Source organism: Suillus plorans (assembly GCF_016647745.1).
Source record: "Suillus plorans strain S12 chromosome Unknown HD556scaffold_1, whole genome shotgun sequence".
Lineage (NCBI taxonomy): Eukaryota > Fungi > Basidiomycota > Agaricomycetes > Boletales > Suillaceae > Suillus > Suillus plorans.
Genome location: NW_024537385.1, coordinates 867,990 through 894,292, shown reverse-complemented (window position 1 = coordinate 894,292; position 26,303 = coordinate 867,990). Strand labels below are relative to the sequence as shown.

At 47.0% G+C, this 26,303-nt stretch overlaps 10 protein-coding genes across 10 annotated transcripts; 5 read left to right on the top strand and 5 right to left on the bottom strand.

The window, feature by feature from the left end:
* Nucleotides 1-76: 76 nt before the first annotated feature.
* Nucleotides 77-2,378, top strand: HD556DRAFT_1280871 (carbohydrate-binding module family 43 protein/Glycoside hydrolase family 72 protein). The gene is made up of 6 exons (XM_041299296.1): nt 77-349; nt 432-633; nt 685-900; nt 959-1,108; nt 1,163-1,773; nt 1,829-2,378. The coding sequence occupies exons 1-6, from the start codon at nt 190-192 to the stop codon at nt 2,170-2,172; spliced, it is 1,683 nt and encodes a 560-aa protein (XP_041167680.1). The 5' UTR covers nt 77-189; the 3' UTR covers nt 2,173-2,378.
* Nucleotides 2,265-4,318, top strand: HD556DRAFT_20969 (uncharacterized protein). The gene is made up of 8 exons (XM_041309909.1): nt 2,265-2,655; nt 2,922-3,022; nt 3,079-3,097; nt 3,152-3,321; nt 3,372-3,392; nt 3,439-3,888; nt 3,937-4,014; nt 4,065-4,318. The coding sequence occupies exons 1-8, from the start codon at nt 2,356-2,358 to the stop codon at nt 4,222-4,224; spliced, it is 1,299 nt and encodes a 432-aa protein (XP_041167679.1). The 5' UTR covers nt 2,265-2,355; the 3' UTR covers nt 4,225-4,318.
* A 1,796-nt stretch (nt 4,319-6,114) lies between these two features.
* On the bottom strand, nt 6,115-9,041 carry HD556DRAFT_1280869 (WD40-repeat-containing domain protein). Its single transcript, XM_041299295.1, has 10 exons — nt 8,758-9,041; nt 8,128-8,705; nt 7,959-8,082; nt 7,801-7,908; nt 7,695-7,750; nt 7,193-7,642; nt 6,847-7,141; nt 6,684-6,793; nt 6,516-6,632; nt 6,115-6,461 (listed from the first exon to the last, which is right to left on the bottom strand). Exons 1-10 carry the CDS (start codon nt 8,921-8,923, stop codon nt 6,324-6,326), a joined length of 2,142 nt encoding a protein of 713 aa, XP_041167678.1. The 5' UTR covers nt 8,924-9,041; the 3' UTR covers nt 6,115-6,323.
* Nucleotides 9,042-9,069: 28 nt separating this feature from the next.
* Nucleotides 9,070-10,094, bottom strand: HD556DRAFT_1317407 (uncharacterized protein). The gene is made up of 3 exons (XM_041301183.1): nt 10,056-10,094; nt 9,893-9,997; nt 9,070-9,842 (listed from the first exon to the last, which is right to left on the bottom strand). The coding sequence occupies exons 1-3, from the start codon at nt 10,058-10,060 to the stop codon at nt 9,188-9,190; spliced, it is 765 nt and encodes a 254-aa protein (XP_041167677.1). The 5' UTR covers nt 10,061-10,094; the 3' UTR covers nt 9,070-9,187.
* Nucleotides 10,095-11,627: 1,533 nt separating this feature from the next.
* HD556DRAFT_1223805 (HSP20-like chaperone) lies at nt 11,628-12,546 on the top strand (the record flags this gene model as incomplete). Its single annotated transcript, XM_041296914.1, has 5 exons — nt 11,628-11,687; nt 11,760-11,860; nt 11,922-11,976; nt 12,028-12,378; nt 12,430-12,546. 5 exons carry the CDS (start codon nt 11,628-11,630, stop codon nt 12,544-12,546), a joined length of 684 nt encoding a protein of 227 aa, XP_041167676.1.
* A 1,025-nt stretch (nt 12,547-13,571) lies between these two features.
* HD556DRAFT_1452872 (uncharacterized protein) lies at nt 13,572-15,517 on the bottom strand (the record flags this gene model as incomplete). Its single annotated transcript, XM_041308080.1, has 14 exons — nt 13,572-14,004; nt 14,060-14,111; nt 14,169-14,406; nt 14,458-14,595; nt 14,654-14,713; nt 14,771-14,792; nt 14,877-14,908; nt 14,958-14,971; nt 15,035-15,063; nt 15,126-15,164; nt 15,214-15,228; nt 15,284-15,303; nt 15,357-15,389; nt 15,445-15,517. 14 exons carry the CDS (start codon nt 15,515-15,517, stop codon nt 13,801-13,803), a joined length of 969 nt encoding a protein of 322 aa, XP_041167675.1. The 3' UTR covers nt 13,572-13,800.
* Nucleotides 15,518-16,903: 1,386 nt separating this feature from the next.
* HD556DRAFT_1435734 (uncharacterized protein) lies at nt 16,904-17,415 on the top strand (the record flags this gene model as incomplete). Its single annotated transcript, XM_041305474.1, has 3 exons — nt 16,904-17,045; nt 17,106-17,332; nt 17,386-17,415. The coding sequence occupies 3 exons, from the start codon at nt 16,904-16,906 to the stop codon at nt 17,413-17,415; spliced, it is 399 nt and encodes a 132-aa protein (XP_041167674.1).
* A 1,211-nt stretch (nt 17,416-18,626) lies between these two features.
* HD556DRAFT_20695 (uncharacterized protein) lies at nt 18,627-20,788 on the bottom strand. Its single transcript, XM_041309901.1, has 13 exons — nt 20,462-20,788; nt 20,361-20,393; nt 20,291-20,310; nt 20,215-20,229; nt 20,127-20,165; nt 20,036-20,064; nt 19,963-19,976; nt 19,878-19,913; nt 19,661-19,699; nt 19,465-19,602; nt 19,176-19,413; nt 19,064-19,118; nt 18,627-19,008 (listed from the first exon to the last, which is right to left on the bottom strand). Exons 1-13 carry the CDS (start codon nt 20,532-20,534, stop codon nt 18,805-18,807), a joined length of 933 nt encoding a protein of 310 aa, XP_041167673.1. The 5' UTR covers nt 20,535-20,788; the 3' UTR covers nt 18,627-18,804.
* A 1,099-nt stretch (nt 20,789-21,887) lies between these two features.
* HD556DRAFT_1522416 (uncharacterized protein) lies at nt 21,888-24,008 on the bottom strand. The gene is made up of 14 exons (XM_041309196.1): nt 23,822-24,008; nt 23,600-23,775; nt 23,512-23,544; nt 23,441-23,460; nt 23,374-23,388; nt 23,286-23,324; nt 23,195-23,223; nt 23,123-23,136; nt 23,038-23,073; nt 22,819-22,878; nt 22,623-22,760; nt 22,337-22,571; nt 22,228-22,279; nt 21,888-22,172 (listed from the first exon to the last, which is right to left on the bottom strand). The coding sequence occupies exons 2-14, from the start codon at nt 23,670-23,672 to the stop codon at nt 21,969-21,971; spliced, it is 948 nt and encodes a 315-aa protein (XP_041167672.1). The 5' UTR covers nt 23,673-23,775; nt 23,822-24,008; the 3' UTR covers nt 21,888-21,968.
* A 133-nt stretch (nt 24,009-24,141) lies between these two features.
* On the top strand, nt 24,142-26,214 carry HD556DRAFT_20080 (uncharacterized protein). Its single transcript, XM_041309889.1, has 5 exons — nt 24,142-24,433; nt 24,483-24,898; nt 24,946-25,192; nt 25,246-25,992; nt 26,044-26,214. The coding sequence occupies exons 1-5, from the start codon at nt 24,326-24,328 to the stop codon at nt 26,095-26,097; spliced, it is 1,572 nt and encodes a 523-aa protein (XP_041167671.1). The 5' UTR covers nt 24,142-24,325; the 3' UTR covers nt 26,098-26,214.
* Nucleotides 26,215-26,303: the final 89 nt, after the last annotated feature.

The following is a 26,303-nucleotide window of genomic DNA, read 5'->3' as shown; positions in this document are numbered from 1 at the left end:
GGCTCTGTCATATATGGACATGACTAAGCTAGACTCTTCCCATAGGCCAGGTCAAAAGGTTTAACCCCGCCAGTCAAAATTATCTTGCACTGCAGTACATACCACCAACCACACGTTCCCTACTTTAAAAGGTCACAGCCGTCCACATCACTTCTCCATCCCGTTCCCAAAATCTCCGAGCGAGATATCATGCGAGCGAGCTCACGCTTTGTAGCTGGCCTTGCTCTAGCAGGCGCTTTTCTGACTGGCGTTGACGCTGCTATTCAGACGGTAACTCGCAATGGAAGATACCTCTATACCGCGGACGGGAATAGGTTTTATATCAAAGGTGTAGCTTACCAGGAACAAGGTAAGCACACATCGGTAAACATCAAGTCGACTTGATGTTTGCTACCGTCAAATGTCACGTCATTGCTCACAATGGGATGTAGGTGCCGTGGTCGCGAGCGCAAGCAATACCTTTCTCGAGCCATCCACTTTCATTGATCCCTTGGCCAATGGCACTGCCTGCACCCGTGATCTTCCCTACCTGCAGCAGCTTGGTGTCAATGCCATCCGTGCATATAGCGTTAACTCATCGTTGAACCACGACTCTTGCATGCAAACGTTCAGTAATGCTGGTATTTATACTATGTGAGTATCCGTGAAGCATTCCCAGCCCACCAGTCCATTGATATTGTCTAGCATCGATCTTTCCCTGCCTGGGAATGGTTCGATGGACCGCGACGCGCCATCCTGGACCACCAATCTACTTGATTTGTACATCGAGACCATCAACGTCTTCTCAAAGTACAATAACGTTTTGGCTTACAACGTTGGAAATGAAGTCGTCATCGCAGCTAATGGCACCGCTGCTGCTACTTTTGTCAAGGCAGCTGCTCGTGATGTGAAAGCATACCTGTAGGCTGAATTTGAATTTCTAGATCGGCTCCTATGAGGCTAAATGTCTTTCTTCCAGTAATTCTATCAATTCTGGCGCACTCGTTGGCTATGCGTCCATCGATGCAGATGCTACATGGCTTGACCCTTTGGCTAACTACTTGTCCTGTGATCCCTCTGGATCAAACTCCGGTGCAGCTGCCATCGATCTATTCGGGTTGAATAACTAGTCAGTTCGAATTGTTGATATTTTCATTTGTTAATCATTGACATCGTGTTGCAGTGAATGGTGCGGAAATTCAACCTTTGAGACTTCTTATGCTGGTGTAGAGGGTCAATTTGCGGGTTACAATGTTGCAGCCTACTTCAGCGAATTCGGGTGCATTACTTCTCCCCCTCGTCTGTGGACAGAAGTCGGGGCGCTTTTGAGTTCGGAGATGTCTCCTGTCTGGTCTGGTGGTGTCGCATTCTCTTACTTCCCAGCTGCGAGCGCTCAGGGACAGTTCGGTATGGTTACGATCTCACCTGATGGAAGTACTGTCACTACAAGCAGCGATTTCACCAACCTACAGAGCCAGTACGCCGCTGCGTCGCCGCCTAATACGCCTTCGCAGAGCGCTGCTGGTGCTGCCAGCTATCCATCGTGCCCTCAACAGAACTCAACTTGGCTTGCTTCCAACACTCTTCCTCCCACACCTAATTTGGCTGCTTGCCAGTGCCTCGAAAACAATCTCAGCTGCCAATTTACGCCTTCGACCAGTAACTACACAGCAATCGTTGGATCGTTACTAGATTACGCGTGCAGCCTTATTGGACAGTCTGGTGGATCTTGCAGCGCGATTTCTTCCAACGGGACAACAGGACAATACGGCGCGGTGTCTGAGTGCGACCCTAGTAAGTTCATGATGTAAGAACGTTGCACAGTGCAAGCCCTAATCATTTCTCATAGCTATAATGTTGTCCTACGTGATGAGCGACTATTATATAGCCACCGGGGCCAACGCTCAATCATGTAGCTTCGGTGGGAACGGGACCGTCAATAGCAAGGCACCATCCAGTGCCACCGCTGCAGATAGCGCGGCATCGTCTTGTCTCGCGAGTGCTTCGGGCACGTCCGTCCCCACTCTCCCTGCGGGAGCCCCGAGTCCCTCTGGATCATCATCAAGTTCGGGTGGCGGAAGTGGTAGTTCACATAATGCCGCATCAATTGTTTTCGCTGATGCTAGGACCCTGATGGGCATGGGAGTTCTTGTTGCAGCTGGTATCGCGAGTGGACTCTGGACCATAGCATAGCTTAAGGACCTTTCTCGAAATTATTTGACGCGATGAACTTTTGTATAAATGGATTTTTTTTACAGAGTATCGTATATCCATTGGTTTACTGTTACTGCCACAATACTATCTTTAATATTTGTAGACTTATCGTCCCAAGTCTGTTTGAACATGTTTTGTTTATAAGTTGTGGCAAGTTTGTTTATGACATGCTCTGTTGATCCCCTGAAATCTTTTTCAGAATATTTTTGCACCAATACCTCCAAGATGGCTGCATCACCGCTAGCAGCGCAAGACACCAATGACAAATGGGGTTTCGGTGAAGACCCAGATAACATGGGACCTATGTCCAGCGCCGACCCCCTCGTCGACGACGCGCCTCTGGCAGCAGACGAAACGACTTCCGGGCAAATGGCCAGCGGCTCTGGTCATAAACGTACCTCCAGCGGTGACAACGGCGTTTCTGGCAGCAAAACCGACTCCGGTCGCGAAAAGTTATCCAAGGTGCTTAGGTCTCCTCTTATTCTTGTTGAATCCTCCGCTAGCTTGGATCTCTACCGCCTGCGCAAAGATCTTGTATCCTGACTATGATACTGGGCGATTAGTTGATTCTGCGACTAAGCGATTTGCTACACCTGTCCCTGGTCGCTAAACCCTCACGTCGAAATTTTGCGTGCAAATTCCTCTGTTCACTGGTCTTGCCCTTGTCTTCTCGCTGTTCTGATTCGCTTCATTGTCTGGCCTCATGTTGAACACATTGTGCTGCACAGCCGAACAAAGTATACATTGGCGGTTTACCAGACCATACACGCCAAGAGGACCTCCAAAGTTGTTTTGGAAAGATCGGAAGGATCACACACATCGAGTTGAAGTACGTTCTTTAATTTTGCTTGGGGAGTTGGTTTTTATTTAACGTCTGTCATGTAGAATCGGATATGGTTTTGTCGTGAGTTATCACTGCCTCTATTCGCATGAGTGACCTCATGGAGGTTCGTTATAGGAATTCGACAGCCGCGAGGCTGCCGAAGAAAGTGTTGCCAAGTACAACGAAGGGTACTTTATGGGCAACAAAATACGAGTGGAACTTTCCCACGGTCGCGGGCGCGCTACTAGGCGCTCTGATGATCCCGGCGCTTGCTTCAGATGCGGTGAAACTGGCCATTGGGCCAGGTGCGTAGTTGACGATCACGGTCATTTGTTACTGACCGCTTTGCAAATAGGGAATGCCCTCGTTTACAATCGTAAGTTATCTTAACACTGCTGTCAAGACTACTCACTCTTTGCCAGGCGTCCTCCTAGGGGTTCTTCTCACGAAGTGGGGTTGATTGAACGATTACCACCTAGGGATTACTTACCTCCTAGAGATTTTGGTCCCCCGGCGCGGTATCCACCTCCACAGGATGCGAGGTATTATGATTATCCGCCGCCACCTCCTAGCAGAGATTTTCGACGTCCTGTCTCGCCTATAAGGGATCAGAGAGATTTTCTTACGGGGCCGTCTCCACGTCCGCGCGATTATGATGATTATAGAATGAGGGGACCTCCGCCGCCACCTCCTGCCCGGTATGATCGCCCATATGACAGAGATTTACCACCGAGAGGCTATCCTCCACCAAGGGACTTTGATCGGTATGAAAGGCGTCCCCCACCAGATGATAGGTACCCTCCCACGAATTCCAGGCCTAGGACACCTCCTGGTCCCCCTCCTCGCCGCGATGACTACGATAGACCACTCCGGTATGGCGCGACTTCTTGTATTGTGGTTGAAGTCTCATTATCTCCAAGGGATTACATTCCTAGGCCACTTACACCGCCCTTACGCCAATCGGACTACCCTCGTTCTCCTGAGCCGCCTCGCTATCGGTGAGTCCTTTATTACATCATGCTTTCATGATTCCTCATGCAACTGGAAGTCGCCGCTCATTGAGTCCTCCGCCCCGCTCTGCGCATTACGATGCCTACCCTGGCGGCAATGGATATTCTGGCGACAGGTCTGGTCCTCCGAGGGACGACAAGCGTGTCAGAGACTACCCCCCTCGCCGTGACCCGGAAATTGCCTATAGGAGAGCCTAACATTTTTTTTTCTTGCTCAGCAACTTCGTCTGTCGTTGAAAGTTATCTATATCATTTCTTGTTTTGTATATCTTCTATATGCTTACATGTAGCTTTCTTTCTTGTTTGTCTCTTTCCATTCGCCACTACGCCTGCTTTGTTTGCACATTAGCAGATACAAACTCATATTGGCTTGGATTCTAATAGTGATGGGCCCATCGTTGCTCTGCTATTGGACATTGCTCGTTGCAGTGGGAGGACCAGAGGCGCACCCCTGCCTCTACTTCCGTCGACGAGCGCTAAGGTCCAAGATGTTACATATACAAGTGGTGACCTCCAGTCGTTACTTTTTATTGACACACTCATATCATTCCACTACCAAAGCAGATATTTGAACACTATTTGCATAATCTTTCTATGAGTTTCGAAGGGCCTGGTTTGTTCCCTCGGTGCCAAATCTGATACGGAATCAAGTTGGAATTCCTGAATCCTCACATCCGTTTTCCGTCAGGATTCAAACAAAAGGAGGTCTGGTTATACTCTAGGTAGACATCGATGAGAGCTACTTCTAAAATGCTTTCCTTGCTGAATCACACTCGTCCGTCCAAAATGATGAGCGAGTGTTTTCCAGAGGATGTGCGATGGTATTGATAGGATAGTTAATAAGTCGGAAAAGACTCTGCTTATTGTACTTACCCTTGAGGGTGGTGTTATGACTTGTCACACATCGGATTGGCGTCTGGTTGCAGGGCAGATCCGTTTACTGTCGTGTTATGCATGTTGTTTTCCTCTGATTAGGGTCTGGTCAAATTCTCGTGTCCGCGATGAATGTAGTATATATAGTTGACCATGAGCAAAAGGATCAGTACTTATCTCCCGGTATCCCGGTATCCGGTTTTGCGTTTCCCCATGATGAAATTTCTTCTAGTATCCACGAGACTTCTGAGCAGGGATCGTCGTGTCATCTATCGTGGGCCGGATGCAATAACGGGTTTGAATTACACATTGCCAGCATTTCCTAGTGTTTCAATGGCAAGAGAATGTCGGAGACAGAAGAAGTCGAATCTGAGGTCTGCTGGCAATGCAGTGGCAAACGTCAACGTCCATAATCATTGCTGCTCTGGCTATGATTGTGTGCCAATAGTATATGACAGCGAAGCGAGTATGAGTTGTTTTCATCTTCATAACCATGTGACTCACCGGCCTGGTAGGGCGATGTCGTATTTGAGTGTAAGCCAGAGCAATCGTGACAGCGGTTCGTATTTCTGCTTTCACATCAGTGTAGTGTGGTCGACGCCATGACGCGTAAGTAGTTCTCGAGTACTTCGTTGCTGAGCGCGCGGTCACGAAGTTGTCGCGGTGAACAAATAAGTTCACCTTGCTTGAATATCGAAGGTTGTAAATTAAAGGAACATCTCGAACACCGTTAGCTGCATGAGATGTGACTGACGTACTCACGACGCGTTGTTTTACGTCTCGTTGTAAGATTGCAGAATATCAGTAATTTATAAAGGCCTTGCTTGAATCATAGGATGGACGGGCGCCGCCGGAATCAAGCAAGTTGCTAGCAGCGGTCCATCTCATGCTGTGCTATTTGCACGTGCCCTCCAGCTCCTTTTCTGCAAGTTGCTCTTCCACACAAAGATCATTCGTGAACGAGAAGTACTGAAGTGTCGCGTACATACAACGAATACTGAAATCGCGTAGGCTAGCACTAACGTCACCCATATTAGATCTTGCACGATGACACAACGCTCATGCATTTCGTGTGCACCGTGCAAGGTCCCCTCAATTAAAGTATCGTGCGGTCCTTGCAAATCTGATATCTGATATCTGATACTTGGCACGTAAGTAGATCCTTCGGCCTTTTTGTCCGGGGATGCACACACTGAGAACTAGCAAGAATCTGTTGGCATTTCTTGTATGTGATAAACCTGAATTCAAGCCGCGAACAAAACTTGCAGATGTATGCATCTTCGTGTATGCTATTACATCTATCCGGTGTGTTGGTGCTAAGTTATAACCAACCGGACCTGTCTGCACTAAGTAGAGGTATATATAGATTCTAATGCGCCAACATTCTCGACAGTAAAGGTCCTTAGGACCTCTCCAGTCGAGAATTATAGAGTCCATATCTTTACCGCAGCGTCACGTCCGCCCGACACGAGGTACCGGTCCATGTATCGTAGGCGCTCGACGGGTTGCGTATGGCCGTTCGTGGAAAGAGACGAGTGTTGCATACTCGTGCGATTATAGATCTGTGGATATAGGGAATTAGTATCCAGTAATACTCACACAGCCAAAAAGTCCACCTTCACGCCATTTTCACCAGTAGCAGCAATAACTTTGCGGGTATCGAACTGCAACGCGGTTACAGCATGATCATACTTGAGGGTTTCGAATGTGCCGCCTGTCCTAACGTCCCATATCTTAAAAACATATTTCAGAATATTACTGGTAAAAGAAATCAACGTGCATACCCGTATTGACTTGTCGAGACTGCCGCTGACGATATGCATCTCATCGAACTGTAGACAGGTCACTGGGCCGGTATGCCCCATTAACGTTCGGTGGGCCTGTCCCGTCCGCACTAGAGATAGAACTTTCATGTCAAATGTGGCAGAAATGAACAGAACAACTTACTGTCCCACATTCGTACTGCCCCGTCCCCGCTACCGCTCACGAGTCCATAACCCCAGAACTGGACCCCACCCACGAAATCTTCGTACATGTCCCAACTACCGTCTGCAGAAGGAGGTGTAGGAACGGCGAAGTGCCCCGCAGAGGCAGCGGCACTTGGGAAGGTGTGATTTGGTATGCCAGTGCCTGTTATAGTGGGCTGTGGATGGGAGATAGCCCATAGGATATCCATTGTCATGACACACTGTCCAGTCGCAAGGTCCCATTGACGAAGTGTCTTGTCCGAAGCACCAGTGACCTGCATGCGAGGTGAGACGACATGGAGCTGGAGAACAAATGAAAGATTTACCAAACACTCATCTTCAAAGTAAAGTGCAGTGACAGCCTTACTGTGCCCTTCAAACAACCTGATGCACGGTCCAGCCTGGTCAGCCGTGCCTGCTTCACTAGGTTCATTTGACCGAATTCCATTTGGTTTTTCGACCAGTTCCCCATCATAAGCGGTACCCTCGTCCTCTTCTGCAACATCGGCAAGACCATCTCTCTCCCACTCTTCTTCGTCTACTAGTCGAAGGTCCCAAAGGCGCACGCTGCCATCCTCTGCACCAGTCAAGCAAAGGTTATCCTCAACTTGTATGCACTTGACGGGACCGCGATGCCCACGTAGACGTCCGATTTCAGAGCCTGTCATCAAGTCCCAAAGCCGTGGTTGGGAGTCTGCTTGCGATGCGCTCACAAGCGTTCCATAAGGTTCGGAGAAGTCGAGGGCGGCAATTGGTGTTAGGTGACTTTCTAGGGTCTGCAACCAATTGAATGGGATTTGGAAGGATGAGTTTGGATGCTAAACTCACCATGAATGCGACCCCTGGTGGGAGCTCGTCATGTTCTGACGGTAAGAATACGGGACCTTCAAGCCATGATAAATATATGCAATAGACAAATTCGTAACAGGCGTACCTCTCCGCCGCCGTGAAGGGGCAACATGAGGTACCGGTGCGGTTTTGGTGTTGCCACTCTGGCGGAAGGCAGCTTCCTCGAATTCTATTCGTTCCTGCACACCCTCAACTGTCCACAGATCAGCGAAGTTTCGTATGCACAATTCAATTGACCCTTACGCTCATCATCCAATTCCAGCTCATCCTCGTGCAATTTCAAGAGGTCTTGTTCCAGACTCCCTCTTATTGAGTCCAACGCTTTGATTTTATTGTTGATTTCCGCAATTTCACTGTTAATTAGACTCTGCACCACATTAGAAAAGTCGGGATGTGAGACAGAGAAACATACCCGTCGAACATGAAGATTCTCCTTGTCAAGTATTATCTCCTGAGTCTGTCGTCGAAGTTCATCCTTGCCAAGTGCCTTTGCTGAACTAAGGCTCTCCCTGCCTCGTCTCTTCCCCTTTCGTTTCCCTCGTTCATCAAGACGTGAAACCACCACCACATCTTCTTCACTTGCAATGCTTCTCTCCTCTTCATCTTCAATCATCATCCCTCTCGCACTCATCCCTAGCTTTTTTAGTCCAATCCTCGGAGTCTCGACATTCCGCATCTGTTTGCGACGTGTCCGGTTTTTCTCCGAACTCGGAACAGTGGCATTAAACCCGCGAAGTAGGCTCACGTCAGACGCAATACCCCCCGCTTCTGGAATCTCAGCGTCCAAGAGCTCATCCGTTGCCTCGATGATCTGAAGATCTCGCGACGTGATGCGGCGCGTACCGAGGGTTAGACGCATTGGGGCGCGTCCGAGGGTTGCAAAGTCCAGCCGGGATCCTCCGGGAGCTGAAGCACCAAGAGAACTTCGCGAACGTGAAGACACGGTCGCCGCTGCGTTAATCATACGGGGAGTCATTATTACCGGAGCAACTGGAAAGAGTATATTAGATGACTGTGATGAATGGTACCGCATGTTGCTCACGGTCTGTAAGAATGCGCGAGGAGTCTTTCTTCTTGTTATTGAAGGGCGCAAATAGGGTTTTGGACACCAAGTCCATCTTACTGTGGACTGTGGACTGTTCCGGGTCCAACGCTGCACGGGTAATGTCTGGCCGGTTGGCTGACTTTCCCTTAAACTTTGAGGACATCTGATCGCATTCCGCACGAACACAAAAGAATGGGGAACTGAGTAGGCTGATGCAAGATATACTTATGCGAAGGAGAGTAAACGCAAGTTTTCTGGTTCTGAATGTCTCTGCCGGAACACCATGGCTGAAATTCACACGCTCGAGCATTCACAGAAGGCACACGAACTTAAAAGTATACAACAGGTTACAAAAGTAGTGCTTGTAATCTATAATTAAAATATTGATACAAGCAGTATGCGTCCTACACTAATTTTCCTATCGACCTCAAGACCAATGAAAGTCAAGAATGAGATCAAAACCGTACGGATTGAGGTCATATTCAAGTGGTCGACGAGGGAGTAGCGGCGACGACATCAGGGATGGCTTGGAGCTAGAAACTAACGTTGTTGTCGGTGTCGGTGTCAGTATCGTTGTCGTGGATGGTTCCGTATCTGTGATGGATGGTGAGGCTTGGGCCTCTGTTTGGCCGAACATCGAACGGAGCGCTGATAACGTGGACTTCTGGGTGGATATGACGTGTACGGTATGATGAATTGCCGAAAAATGCGTCTCCTCAGGTGATGATGTTTCTTCCTCGGCGTTTGGTAGCTCCTCCACTGCGGTGAGCTTCTCTGCACGATCCTTCATCTGCTGCACCATATCTGCAGCCAGTCTCTCCACACTTTCCCTCTCCCATTTCTGCGTATCATATGATTCGAAAACCCCCGAAGTAAAATCGCACCAACATCTGTCATTGACGCGAATTATGGGTGGAGTGTGTTCGCGCAGGTCGAAATTGGGTGGCAAGGTTACATTTAATGCGTCATAAAAGGTGGTGATAGTGGAGGACCATGGAATCGAGAGACGCGTCTCCAATGGGAATGACTGCCAATAACATGATGACAGAAAGAGAGCTCCGAGAAGTACAATGCAGTAGAAGCTATGAACATATCAGTATCACCTCAACGCACCCATAGCACAGTACCTCACCATGGTTTCGCGTGCAAAGCTAATGAAAACAGGAACAGCACCAAAAAGTATGGCTGAGCAGTTGGGAGAGGCAAAAGTAACAGCGGTAGGAACCACCTTGTGCACCTGGTTGATACAGAAATCACAATTAATAAGTCGTTTTGCCTTTGCTTCAGTCACTCACCACATGAATGATGATTTCTGACTTTGTCCTTTATGTAAGTACAAACGCCGCAATATGCAAATGTGTGACTGGTGACGGGATCTTAGGATGTCACAACTTATCACAACTGGTCTCAATCCAGATCTCAAAATAATGTACAGGGCATCGACATAAATATAAAATCATAAAATAATTAGATTACAGTGAGTAAATGTGGGTACTCTAAGTGCAAGACTCTCCCGTAGTCAGAGCTTGAAAGAAGGAAGTCAGTCATTACTTGTCAAGACCTGGCTCGAGATGTGGGGATCATAATGCTGTTCCCCGCTCGAAACTGGCCCGAATCTCTGGGGTATATTTATCGTAGTGTCGTGCAATCTGTTACTCGTCAGCTCATATTTTCAAGGACATAAACAGATACAATGACGCACCTTTTTGTTGAACACCCGATTCCGTTCATTGATATAAGTAATGTCCCCTTCATCCTCATCGAGTCTCTTTCGGGAGAATTTGCCTTTCTTGTCGATGCTACGGTGCGATGATATTGTCAGTACCGCAAGGACCAGGAAATGTACTAAGAACTCACTCTCTATTCATCTTAGTAACCACTCTATCAATGGCATCTTCAGTAGGCTTGTTGTCAGCATAAAGTATTGGCATCTCGGTAGAAGCTTTCTGCGGCCATCCGTTGTTCAGCAGACGGGACAATCTAAAAATATACAATTCAGTGATATGATAGAACGAAGGGGTCGGCAGAATTGACTTGTCCACCTGACGGATCAAAGGCTATGAGAGCAGATGAACTGCTCCCAGAATTGGCAAGCAAACCAGGCGCCAACCCCAGTACAACTTCTTTCTGTCGGCTGTATGCAGTGATGTCTGATTTAATTAGGTCAAGATCCTTCTTATAGCGTCGTCGAGCCGCGTGTGCAATGTGCATCGTCTATAGACTACACAAGACTTGAGCAAGAGTGAAATCATGCAAAGAAGGCCGCACCATGAAACTCGTAGTCTGCTCTTCGTGCTTTCTTCTTTTCCCAATTATCGTTCTCTTCTATTGTCCATTCCCAATTCTTCTGCCGTTCCACGTCCTCCCCCCGATCCTCGGCCTCAGCTTGCGTGCGCAACACCTCCGCAAGTTTTCACTGACGTTCTAGTCGTGCAGCATCCCTCAGTGTTATCTTTGCTCTGGCAGACTCCTCAATGAGGGAAGCACGATTGGCTTTCGTAGATGAACGCTGTGTACGTAGAGTGAACGATAAGTACGAGGTAGGTAGGACCACGCACCATCTTGGCTCTCAGCTGCTCCAATTTTGCTTTTCTTTCATCCATCGTCATCATGACTTCCTCCGCTGCCTTCTCTTCGCCATCTAATGAAGACATTGGTTAACCTGCCCAGGCCTCAAATGCCCATCGTCTTCGACGTTCATCATGATGTTGTGGAGTCTGGACTAGGGGAAGGCGACTTCACGTGATCTTGTGTGGCTACGTTTGCCGATCTAGCTTCAGAAAAACTGGACGTTTCTTCGTCTTTCTGCGTGATTCGAAGAAAACGTTTATAATCTCTTTCTCAAATTTACAATCACCCCAGACGCGATGACAACACATCCTGAAGTTCTATGGGCTCAACGTAGCAGTGATTCTGTTGCTGACAAGGTATGTCTTGACTTTCAAATTCCATCTTTGATCATTCCTGTGCTGATGATCCACTCCGCGATTGCTCGCCAGAACATCGTTTGGTTGACTGTGAACGTGCCAGACATTGACGAAACAAGTCTCCAATATGAATTGACGTCTACCGAAATTTCTTTCAAAGCAGCGTCAAAAACGTAAGTCAGCGCTCTATCAACCCTTTGAATTTGTGGCTCCAACATCATCTACCGACATCAGCGACAAGAGAGCATATGCATTCTCGCTCCCGCTATTCGATGAAGTAGACACAGAAGTATGTTTCTTTATCATATTGTCCAAGTATGCGCCACTCATAATCTCTTAGGCGTCTCTGAGCAAATTGAGCTCGCGCTCTTTCACGGCGGTACTACGAAAGAAGGCCCTCAAGGCTGAGTACTGGCCACGACTAACGAAGGAAAAGACGAAGCTGCCGTTTGTCAAGACCGATTTCAGCAAATGGGTTGATGAAGACGAGCAAGACGGTGCCCCTTTAGAAGACGATCTCGGCGGCATGGGAGACATGGGCGGTATGGGAGGTATGGGCGGTATGGGAGGTATGGGCGGTATGGGAGGCATGGGTGGCATGGGAGGTATGGGAGGCATGGGTGGTATGGGAGACATGGGCATGGGTGGTATGGGCGGCATGGGAGGCATGGGTGGCATGGACTTCAGCAAGGTAGGTCACTTCTGGAAAGCTCTACATCGTACTGATCGCAACAATAACCAGATGATGGCTTCCATGGGCGGGGCTGGTGGTGCCGGCCCATCAGATGAGACCGCTGAATCTGATTCTGATTCCGATGGCGGCCCACCCCCTCTTGAGGATGTTGAACCCAGTGCGTGACCGATGGAGTAGCCCCTAAAATCGGAAAAACTGTACGCTGTAGATGCGATTCCGTTGTTTGTCATTACCAATGAATCTGCTTATTGCACTATCATTCTCGCAAAATCCAGCAGGAATAAGTAGGTGAACGTGTACACGGGAAGGACGTTGTGTACCAGACACATCCCACTTTGCAATGTCAATTTTAGGCTGAGCACGATGGGTGAAGGATTCGTTTCCGCACACTGTCGACTATCGTATCAAGCTCGAGATCAGCCTGGCTTATACTCGTGCTATGGGTGTTTCAGTGACATAGCCCTTGATATACCCCACAAGACCGTCCGTATTTCTTAGTGGCGATGGGACAGGTCAAATAACGCGACCGTCACGTGATTCTGTGGCTTTTCAAAGAACACATCTCGAACCCTTCAAGAGTTCTACTTGAAAGCTTACAGCTAAGTACTTCCGTATTACCCTTGAAGTAGAAAGGGCACTCTTCCTGGACAGTCTGCGATTGAAGGCGAGAGTCCAATCATGCTGCGGAACCCTTGGCTTATCAGTTGTCTACAGTCTGAGCTCAAACACGCTACTTCTACTTTACAGTTCTCTCGCTTTCCGTTCGCTCGGTCCAGATGGTGGATATACGTATGTATGTATCTCGATCGGTACTTTACTCTGCTATCCGTGCGTCGCATGATGGGCTCAAACAGATCATCGCAAGGAGTCAGGACGCAAACCCGTTGCACGATTTGCACTCACATGGGCGATGGCGCGGCTCCGATCAACGTGTGTATGGATGTAATATCAGAATGTCGTGGTTCATAGCATTAACAGTCAGCTCCGAATCTTTAATTCTCTGCTCCGAGTCCCTGCTCAGCACACCTCATCTTTTTGCTATGTTCATTCGCGATAAAGGAACCACGAGTCCGCGCAATTTATTCCTGTTCCTTCAGTGGCCCGGATGGATGAAAGCGCATCTGAGCAACGATGAATTGTTACAGTCATCTCAGACAAAGGGATTCCGCAAACACGTAGAATAAACTGTCTGGGCATCAAGGGCCGGATTCATTGCTAGATGTACCGGGTAATTGCAGCTTGCCACTCGGTACGAGTGTGGGCGGGCAGATCACCGACTTCCAGTAGCGATACAACAAGAGATGGGTTTGTCTACATAAACCTCGTCTAAAATATACTTGGAGACCACCATAACTAAAATAAATACGACGGATCCTCGACCAAATATCTCCTCCATGCAGAACACTCGACAACCATTTCCTAGACAGTACTGCTAGTTTGTACATGCACACGCTCCTGGAAGACAATCGAATTCATGCTAGTTTCTGCGTCGGATCCGGCCACGAGTTTAGCGTGATATTGTCGAACGCTAAGGATGAGGCGTGGTCCCACCACAAACATCTGCACGGACCATAAGATTTCCATCACACCATCGAGTATCTCTGCTGCTGCAGAATTCGAACTCTACAGAAATGATGAGCAGTGGCTACATGTAGATGTCAGTGACATGTTGGCGCACCTGGACTTCTGGAGAGAGATTCACAAGCTGGAGGCAAGAGACACCGGCAAAGCTAGCACATGCGGAACTTGAGCAGAAAACGATAAGCACATTCGCATTACAAGCTCACCTTGCAAAATAAAGCACGTGAGATTCCAGGAGCACTTTGAAACAGTCCCCGATGGTCGATCCCGTCAATGGGCCGAGTCGTCGCAGGTCACGGAAGTGCTTCGCAGCGATCCATATCGAAAGACACAGTGCAAGGACCTCCCAAACAGTGTTGAGCATCCAAACCATTGATATCAGAAGCTGGGTATCCCCCTCATATCCGTCACCGCACATATGAATACCAGAGAGTATGAATTCTTCTGGTATTAGTCCAATGAGCTGTGTTCTTCAATTCAACAAGTTAAGCTCACCCGATACGGAATCATGCTTGAGTCCTATGATCGTGATTACTCCGCAGGTGATGTTTACGGCCAGGAAGATAATAACAAGGAAGATAAGCATCCTCCTAGATCTCTGATACATGGCATGCAACCGAGCAATCATGATGACTTGGATCATGTTTCAGTCAAGTCAACACCACTGAGGTATCGCAGCTGGGCAACTCACCTCCCAACATGGCAGTTACGATCACATTTGTCCCATTTACTGCATAGATTATGATATTGCCTGAAACACCCGATTAGCGGTCACCCTCGTACTAGGATGAAACGCTTCGACTCACACCTATTGAGTCATTATGTGGAGCCTTGAAGTCCGATGGTCAAATCGCACTCACCCCTACAAATGAATGTATTCATTGGATAGAATGAAATGATTGCGGGATACTCACTGCATCTGTCAACGAGGCAAACGTAGTGATTTCTGTGTGCCGCCGGTCAGAAGAGTCGAACACGGTGCGTATGAGACATACCCAGAATGCTAGCACTGATAATGAGAGATGGGCGATCAGTACAGCAACTACTTTTTGGCCTCGATTAACATACATACATAGAAAATGGTATTCCAACATAGTGTATCTAGAAGATTTTGGAGTCAGCACAACTGCGAACCATGCCATGGTATAACATGAAGTACGAACGACTAGGTACAGCACAGTCATGAGAGACCAGCGTTGAGTCTGTCGAAAATTCATTGTTTTTGTTCTGATATGGGACTCTGTGACTCACCCAAATGAGGTCAATCTATGACAGCATTGTTAGCAAGTTGGGTGCTCCGGCGGCGATAGCATCAACCTACCTCTTGTGGGAGTGTTAATACTGGAAATATCATGAGAATAGTATCAGCAATTTCAGGACACTGTGCTGCTCACTCCAATCGTATACCACCACGAAGGCTGTGGCAACTGCGAAGCCACAAGTCAATATCAGATAAAGACGTAACCAACTAATATGGCGAACCAAGCCAATAGCTGATCAAAATATCGAAATTGATGGTTGGCCACCAACTGGGATCATTTGAGACTACGGTCATATTCGAGGATGGGAGATGTTAGGAGTGTATAACGGTCTAGTGTTCATATACATATACCAGCGTTCAACGTTCAGCGCTCAGCGCTTGTATCACCAAAATGGGCAGGATGGTGATTTGGACATTCTCGAGGCCCTTGATTGATTGAAGTATGGCATAGTCCTCGATTGAATGAAAATAGATTTTCAAACCGACCCAGGTGAATTGGAAATTAAAAACGTTTCTATTCGTTGGTGATGTCGGCAACTACTAGGCTCGGGACCGAGTCGCTGACACAGACCGTACTATATATAGACTCATGAATCTGACCACAGGTTCAAGGTGATTTGCATGTGCACTTTTCCTCCGATGGAACAAGAACTACAGCATGATACCAGCTCAACTACTTGATTTACCCTCCTCCATGCGGGTACATGTCTATTAATGTTCACATCTTCCAATATTTTCTAACTGGTACCCGGTCTTGATATCAAGATCACAATACCCACTCATCCAACTTACCCTTTGCAGACCGACCCAGCCTCAATCTCATACGTTCTGTTAGCTGGCATAGCTTCCGATCTGATGGTCCATTATAAGACTGATTTAGAGCCTTTCAGAGCACAACGCCGCTCCTGCCTTCATCATCTTGTAAATATTTACTTACATCTGCACAATCAAACTTGGGCCTATTCTCCGTCGTAATCAATCCTTGCGGCACAAAACGAGTTCGCTTGGGACAATGTTCCCATAGTATCGTCTTCTGTCACTGCCCTACTTTGCATTCATCATTCGCACATGCCTCGAAACTGTATCTAGATACAAGGTAACCATCTTCTGTGAATGATCGCACACGTCTTTTGTCCTCAGACAACGCAACATTAATGATATCTTGTCAGGCGTGCTTTACTCCCTGCTCAATGGATCACATCACATTCCAATGCCGTGCACATCCATGATCGAATTGTATGCTCTACCCGTAAGTTTATTAGAACCATCATACTCCATATCGTTGAATCGTGCTTGAAACCAGATGATTGTTGTCGAACACGTAACATATCTGACAGTGGCCAGCGATTGGTTGGTTCAATCAGATGATCAATTGACTAGTGGTCTCCAGGACATTGACACCCTGCTTCTACCATTCATGCACATGCACGATTTGGCACTCCTTCTCTGCGGCCCAGATGGATCATGAAGGTGGCCAGACGTTCTCGCTTAGCTGACATAGTATCAGCCATCTAAGGTTTCACGACTCACTATCACTCCTTCTTCCATTCGCTCAGGTGCATGATTGGGCCACTGCGATCTGATCAAAAGTCCGTATATTAGAACATCGTAATCAGCGCCTTACTAATACTTTTCCAGGTTCGCTGCAATTCCTCAGTGATATTGACTTGGCTGAACATCATGCTAGTCATCATGATTGCTCGGTTGCATGCCATGTATCAGCATTCCAGAAAGGTGCTGATGATTCTCCTTATCGCCTTCCTGGCTGTTGCTGTTGTCAATATAGTGGTAGCCGCAATGATGATGAAGCATTTTTCAGGGGGTAAGTTTACTTATGGATGACAGATTTTCAAAGTGCATCCGGCTCATTGATGAATTCCAGAGGAGCTTGTTCTCTCTGGGACCTATCAGTGCACGATTAAATTCGAGGGAGATGTGGTCCTTCCGGGTTCCATATCTTGGATACTTGGCACTACATGGGAGGTCCTCACGCTGTGTCTCGCTGTCCAGATCGCTGTAAAGCACATCCGTGAACTACAAAGACATTCGGCAGGCCAAATTATAAAGGACTACGGTATTGTTGAAAACTCACGTGGGATACTTTACGAGGTGAGTTCATCATGATATGAACGTGATCAACTTTTCCCGCTGAGGTTCTGCAGGTGTTAGCATGCTTCCTGCTGTTTGCTTGAAGCTCGGTTATATGTCCAATGATCTCAGCGGCATGTCGATCTATCCCTGATCTCTGCATGTGACCACGTTTCATCATTTCTGTAGGAAAAATACTCACCGGAAACTCGGAGTTTTCTTCAAATTTTCACGCTCGCTCAGATGTTTGTGCTAGGACCACACCTGATCCTTAGTGTTCGAGAATATCATACTAGGCTCATGACCCATTCGGATGCAGGTCCCAGCATGATTCTAATGTCTTTCGAGGAGCGCGCGCATATATCAACTGGCGGTGGTGTGTAGCACGGGAGATACTCGATATGATTTGTACTCGTGGGCTATTCTGCAGGAAGCGGGAGGGTTTATTTTTATCTAAGTTTTGGGTGTTCCGAGTACTTATTGTTTAGCAAATACAGCGCTCTACATAGAGATGCAGTTTGGTTGTTTTGGAGTAGTGCCATGTGAATTTTGACCATAAATTATGACTTGCAAGCGGTTGAGTATCTAGTTTTTCAGGTGCTTCAATGATACGCAACAATCGATCGCACTTGTCACGGCCAACAGGTATTGTATATGGTGGAATGGCTGGAAATCTGGGAGAGCTGCGAGAACATTAAGCGCTCGTCTCAAGTCTGTTCCTGTGATGATACTAGGGCTGCCTTCTCCTGCAAAGTTCGAACGCTCATGATTGAGATGGCAAGTAGATAAGCTGGAGGAAGTACAATGAGGCCATCAGCTTCCAGAACCATCACTCCTGTGCAGACATCTTACAAGAAATGCTGCATCTTATGTGGTGTAAACCGGAGAGCCCTACTGGATTAATCTCAATGCATGCGCGCATCATTAATGACGCGACATGTCACATAACCCATTGATTTGCGAGGAGAATTGGGATTAGAGCGGCGGCGTGCACTGGTAGATAATTGATATGAATTATAATCACTGCATATAGTAAAGATACTGGACAAAAGGATGACAGCAAAACTAGCCGCCTACAAGAAAGGTTCCATCATGACTATCATCGGATCACGAGGCACGACACCAACCTGATCCTAAGATCTTGAACGCTAAACATCGCCAATGTGGACAAGTGACTCGGTGAACCATCTGTCCCAACGGTAAAGCTTACCATTGTACTACCGGGCGCGCCACACCACGATGGTGCGACTAAGTGTGGTCGATACAATAATTTGAAAGATGTACTCGATGCTTTCATCTTCTTGCCATGCTTTTTAGCTTGCTGCTTGGTGCAAGTCTGGATTACCGACTCCCAGTAGCGATACAACAAGAAATGAGTTTGTCTACATAAACCTCGTCTACAATATACTTTGAGACACCATAACTGAAATAAATACGACGAATCCTCGACCAAATATCTCCCCCATGCGGAACGCTTGGCAACCATCCGTTTCCTACACAGTACTACTAGTCGATACATGTACGCGCTCCTGGAAGACAATTGAATTCATGCTAGTTTCTGCGTCGGATTTGGCCACGAGTTTAGCGTGATATTGTCGAACGCTAAGGATGAGGCGTGGTCCCAGCACAAACATCTGCACGGACGATAAAATTTGCATAACACCACTGAGTATCTCTGCTGCTGCAGAATTCGAATGCTACAGAAATGATGAGCAGTGGCTACATGTAGATGTCAGTGACATGTTGGCGCACCTGGACTTCTGGAGGAGAGATATTGACAAGCTCAAGGCAAGAGACACCAGCAAAGCTAGCACATGCAGAACTTGAGCAGAAAGCGATAAGCACATTCGCATTACAAGCTCACCTCGCAAAATAAAGCACGTGAGATTCTAGGAGCACTCTGAAACAGTCCCCGATGGTCGATCCCGTCAATGGGCCGAGTCGTCGCAGGTCACGGAAGTGCTTCGCAGCGATCCAGACTGAAAGACACAGTGCGAAGACCTCCCAAACAGTGTTGAGGATCCAGACCATTGACATCAGAAGCTGGGTATCCCCCTCGAATTCCTGACTGCACATATGAATACCAGAGAGTATGAGTTCCGCTGGTATTTGTCAAATGAGCCGTTTTCTTCAATTCAACAAGTAAAGCTTACCCAATACAACATCATACTTGAGTACTATGATCGCGATTACTGTGCAGGCGATGTTTACGGCCAGGAAGATGATAACAAGGAAGATAAGCATCCTCCTAGATCCCTGATACATGGCATGCAACCGAGCAATCATGATGACTTGGATCATATTTCAGTCGAGTCAATATCACTGAGGTATCGCAGCTGGGCAACTCACCGCCCAACATGGCAGTTACGACCACATTTGTCCCACTTACTGCATGGTTTATGATATTGCCTAAAACACCCGATTAGCGGTCACCCTCGTGCTAGGATCAAACGCTCCGACTCACACCTATTGAATCATTATGTCGAGCCAAGTCCAATGGTCAAATCGCACTCACCCCTACAAATGAATGTATTCATTGAATAGGACTGAAATGATTGCGGAATACTCACTGCATCTGTCAACGAGAGAAACACAATGTTTTCTGTGTGCCACCGGTCAGAAGAATCGAACACGGTGAATATAAGACATACCCAGAATGGTAGCACTGATAATGAGAGATGGGCCATCAGTACAGCAACTACATTTTGGCCTCGATTAACATACACAGAATATGGTATTCCAGCATAGCGTATCTAGAACAAGTTGGAGTCAGCACAACCACCGACCATGCTATGGTACAACACAAGGTACGAACAACTAGGTACAGCACAGTCATCAGAGACCAGCGTTGTGTCTGTCGCACATTCATTGTTTTTCTTCTGATATGGGACTCTGTGACTCACCCAAATGAGGTCAATCTATGACACCATTCAAGTTGTGAGCAAGTTGACTGCTCCGGCGGCAATAGGATCAACCTACCTCTTGTCCGAGTGTTATCACTAGAAATATCATGAGAATATCAGCAATTTCAGAACACTTTGCTGCTCACCCCAATCATATACCACCACGAAGCCTGCAGCAACTGCAAAACCACCATGACAAGTGGATGTTAGATAGATCGAGACATCACCATTGAAGAATATGACGAACCAATCCAATAGCTATACAAAATACTCGAATTGATGAAGGGCCACCAACTGGGATCATTTAAGATTACGGTCATATCTGAAGATGGGGAATGTTGGGAGTGTATAACGATCTAGTGTTCATATACCAGCGTTCAGCGCTCAACGCTTGTATCACCAAAATCGGCATGATGGTGATTGGGACATTTGTTCATGCTCGAGGCCCTTGATTGATTGAAGTATGTACCTCGATTGAGATTTTCAAACCGTCAGTCCACTACCCAGGTGAATTGGAGATTGAAAACGTTTCTATTCGTTGGTGATGTCGGCAACCAGGCTCGGGACTGAGTCGCTGACGCGACATACGTCAGACTGGTCACGAGTTCCACCATTTTCAGCAATTGTTCCCATGCATACTATATTACTCATGAATCTGACACAGGTTCACAGCATGTGCACTCTTCCTCCGTTGGAACAAGAACTACAGCATGATACCAGTTCAACTACTTGATTTACCCTCCTCCATGCGGGTACATGTCTATTAATGTTCACATCTTCCAATATTTTCTAACTGGTACCCGGTCTTGATATCAAGATCACAATACCCACTCATCCAACTTACCCTTTGCAGACCGACCCAGCCTCAATCCACATGTAAGTATCATACGTTATGTTAGCTGGCATTGCTTCGACTCGATTTCCGATCTGACAGTCCATTATAAGACTGATTTAGAGCCTTCCAGAGCACAACGTCGATAGCAACGCCGCTCGCGCCTTCATCATCTTACTTACATCTGCACAATCAAACTTGGGCCCATTCTCCGCCGTAATCAATACTTGCACAAAATGAGCTTACTTGGGACAATGGTCCCATAGCCTGAGTATCGTCTTCTGTCACTGCCCCACTTTGCATTCATCATTCACATGTGTCTCGAGACTGGATCTAGACCATCAACGCACTGGCAAGGTTGATCATCTTTTATGAATGATTGCACACGTTTTTTTTTTGTTCTCAGACAACTGGTGCATTAGTGATACTTTGTTGGGTGTGCTTGACTCTCCGCTCAGCTCATCACATCCCCTTGCCATGCGCATCCGTGAATATACTCGAGCCGTAAGCCTTCTAAAACCATCATGCTCTATATCGTTGAATCGTGCTCGTTGCTGTCGAAGACATGACCTATCTGACAGTGGTCAGCGATGGGTTGGTTTAGTCAGATGATCGACTGCCAATCAGTTGACTAGTGGGTGGTGTCCAGGACATCGATACACTGTTTCTACCGTCAGCAGCCGGCAGTTGCTGTATTATGACCACGATGGCAGTGTTCATTGCCATGCTTTTCAACTTGCCATTTGGTGCCAGTGTGGGCGCGCGGTTCACCGACTTCAAGTAGTAGTACAACAAGAAATGGGTTTGTCTACATAAACCTCATCCTAAATATACTTTGAAACACCATAACTAACTAGAATAAATATTGCGATGGATCCTCGACCAAATATCTCCTCCATGCGGAACACTCCGCAACCACTTCCTACACAGTACTGCTAGTTGGTACATGTACACGCTCCTGGAAGACGATCGAATTCATGCTAGTTTCTGCGTCGGATACGGCCACGAGTTTGGCGTGATATTGTCGAACGCTAAGGATGAGGCGTGGTCCCAGCACAAACATCTGCACGGACAATAAAATTTGAATAGCACCACCGAGTATCTCAACTCCAATGGAATTTGAATTCTACAAAAATGATGAGCAGTGGTTACAGGCAGATGTCAGCGACAGGTCAGCGCACCTCAAGCTCTGGAGAGAGAATAACAAGCTGGAAGCAAGAGACACCAGCAAAGCTAGCACGTGCGGAACTTGAGCAGAAAAAGATAAGCACATTCACATCACAAGCTCACCTTGCAAAATAAAGCACGTGAGATCCTATGAGCACTCTGAAACAATCCCCGATGGTAGATCCCGTCAATGGGCCGAGTCGTCGCAGGTCACGGAAGTGCTTAGTAGCGATCCAGACCGAAAGACACAGTGCGAAGACCTCCCAAACAGTGTTGAGGATCCAGACCATTGACACCAGAAGCTGAGCATCCCCATCATATCCACCGCATATCTGAATGCCAGAGAGTATTAGCTTCTCTGGTGTTTGTACAATGAGCTGTGTTATTCGATTCAACAAGTAAAGCTCACCCGATACGAAATCATACTTGAGTCCTATTATCGCGATTACTCCGCAGGCGATGTTCACAGCCAGGAAAACAATGACAAGAAGGATAAGCATCTTCCCAGATCCCTGGTACATGGCATACAACCGAGCGATCATGATGACTTGCATCGTATTTCAGTCGAGTCAACATCACTGAGGTATTGCAGCTGGGTAACTCACCGCCCAACATGGCGGTTACGACCAAATTTATCACATTTATTGTGATGTACATGATATTGCCTGAAACACCCAATTAATGATCACCCTCGTACTAGGATTAAACGCTCCGACTTACACCTTATTGAGTCATTATGTTGAACTAAGTTCGAAGTTGAGAATCTTACTCACCCCTACAAATGAGTACATTCATTGGATGGAAATGAAATGGTTGCGGAATACTCACTGCATCTGTCAGCGAGACAATTGTCATATTTGCTGTGTGCCGCCGATCAGAAGAATGGAACACGGTGCATATGATACATACCCAGAACGTTGACACTGATGATGAGAGACGAGCTATTAGTACAGCACCAGCTTGTTGCTCTCGTGAACATACACAGAATATGGTATTCCAACATAACGTATCTAGATTATTTTGGAGTCAGCACGACTGCCAATCATGCTAAAGTATAACATGAGGTACGAACAACCAGGTACAGCACAGTCATAAGAGACCAACGTTGCGTCTGTCGCGAATTCATTGTTTTTGTTCTGATATGGGACTCTGTGACTCACCCAGATCAGTTCAATCTATGACACCATTGTTAGCGAGTTAGCTGCCCAGGCGATATCACCGACCTACCTCTTCTCCGAGTGTTAGTACTGTAAATATCATGAGAATATCAGCAATTTTCGAACAGTGTCCTTGCTCACCCCAATCGTATACCACCACGAGGCCTGCGGCAACTGCAAAGCCACAAGTTGATGTTAGATCGAGACATCACCAGACGATATAACGAACCTATCCAGTAGCTGAGAAAAAGATACGAATTGATGAACGGCCACCAACTAGGATCATTCGAGACTACAGTCATGTTTGAGAGTTGAGCGTGAACGAGTAGAGGATGTTAGCCCTTGGGTTATAACAATCTAGTGTTCGTGCTAGATATACCACCGTTCAGCGCTTCAAGTGAAAGGCTGTATCATCAAAATCGGTACGATGACGATGGTCATTTGTTCTTACTTGAGGCCCTTGATACAACAACTCTACATTTCAACTGTGACACGGTACACCCACGTAGCCCTTATGATTAGAGGTTGGTGTACCAGGTTGCCTGGGCGCCTCGGCACTAGCAGCAGACAGCTGGTTCCAGGTTCGAGCAAGGACGCTTAACAGCTTACTTGGCTGATGCGGTTGTATTAATTTATGCTGTCCAAGAGACCCATGATCAGTCAACGGATAGTTTATTTGGCCAAGTTGTTGATTATGTAAACAACAGTTGGATATAATTGGAATAGGACCCTAACGCCACAGGGGCTCTCGGATGATATTATCTCCGAGACCTCCGTTATGGGTCGGAACAACAATGACGTCATAGTCATTCCGTTCCACAACATCCGCAATTATATTGGCATCAACATCGTATAAAACGAAACTTGGCAAGCTGGTTATCACTGCTCACTCGAAATCTTCATTACAACCCTTGCAACAAGCTTTCTTCTACAAATCTCACCTCCAAAGTCAACAATGAATCAAGTTAACAACATCACCATAAAATTTATGGATGTCCCTGCCGAATTACTGTTGGATATTTTTGGTCACCTAGACGTATACGATCTGGTCCGAGCACGCAAAGTACGCAGAGTCTTTTTTGCCCAAATCGCTACTAATGCAGAATCTCCAGGTATGCAGTGATATTCGACAACTCATCGACTCTTCCTCGGAACTTCAATACTTGATTGATGTCCGATACTTCAATGCGATTCCAGCCTCGTTGCCTGGCAGCGACATCGCCGTTGCAACACGTCGCCAATTGCTTCAAAAAAGCGAAACTGCGTGGCAGAGAGCCGAATACTCTCAAAGAAATTCCATTCCGATGTCTTACTCTCCCGACAACTACCGTTGGTCGTGCGGCATTCTTGGAATCCCAGCGAAATCTCTCCAACAACTCAAGTTCGTCCAGCCCTCACTGTCAGATGGCGACACCCACACCATCGACCTGCAACAACGCATCTGCAAAATCGACAGCACAGCATTCGAGGGCTATAGTTTTTCGCCCGCACAGGATCTTGTGGCTATCCTTTCCAAAACAATCCGTGGGTGAGTGTCTTCTTGCGTATGACCATGGGCTATATTGACGGCAACAGAGAGAGTCATGCATATGACGTCACTTTCAGATCATTGTCTGAGGACAAACCTCATCCTGATGCCGGATCCCCCCTCGTGAAAGCACTGGACAATCAAATCCATCCACAGCTCTTCGACTCCCCCTACACGCAATCTATGATCTTCGGAGACTATTATGGCTTGTTCTGCAAATATGCTCACAAAGCAGACGATGAGCTGGTCGATTTTTTGCAAATTTGGAACTGGAAGTCCAAGGAAGTTTCTCAGGTGAGTCAAAGTCCCCTGTTTTGCTATGACTTACGACCAACTTGGCTTTTCAGTGCCTCCAAATTTTTGACACGGATTGCGGAACGACGAATTTCAGCTTTCTGACGAACGATAGATTCCTCGTCGCCAGCGCGAGGGAACTAAAGTTGTTCTCCCTCGACACTATCAATTCGGTCAATGCAATCCGGCTCGTTGCCAGATTCTCCTTCCCTGCATTGAAGGACCCCTTCATCTTTCACTTCATCACCTTCAGTCCTATTCCATTCCACGCCAGCGCTCATAATCAACTCATCGCTATCAATATGTGCATGTCGGCGCCCACGACCGACAAATCTCCGTATTTCACCTTCTATATCGAGCGGAACACCCTCTTGGAGCTCGAATCCACCTACATCAGCCGTTATGGAGAAGCAAGCCAGGATTCTCCTAGTCTGCCTTGGTCCGCCTGGGGCCCAAAGTACACTCGATTCTTCGAAAATTCCTACAGCTCCTGCACACACCGCATTTTCGGATTCCGTAGTGCGGAGTTGATTGGCGACCTTCTCTCTCGTGATGGGGTGTTTCAGCCGCGACCATTGCGCATCCGCGACTTTAACCCTCATAGGGTGACAGACTTCAAGGCTGGCAACATATCTACATCTCATCAACGACTTGTCGAAGGGGAATCACCAAATTCGACCCTTTTCTTGGATCCACTAGGACCTGGTCTCCCGTATATCGAGACGATTTCTCAAGAAAAGTTCCTTGCCAATGATATGACCATGGAAGCAAACAGGATAACGTTGTTATCCCTCAAAGTCGTGAGTCATCATCGAATACTGATTGTGGACATGGCACTTATAATAACGCAGGGAAATAGTATGTATGATATTTCACAGAGCATCGAAATGCTTGATTTCGAATAATCATTTACTACACCGAAACTGTTCAAGATACTTCAGTATCTCAATATATTTGATTGATTCATACTCAATGGACTGTGAGATGCGCATTGTGTTGCTATCACATCAACATTCTCTCATCATCCTGGTCCTCGCAGACCGTCTCAACATTGAACGGTTTGACCTGACAAGTACGTGTTTTTGGTCACTCCAACTGGTACTTATACGCA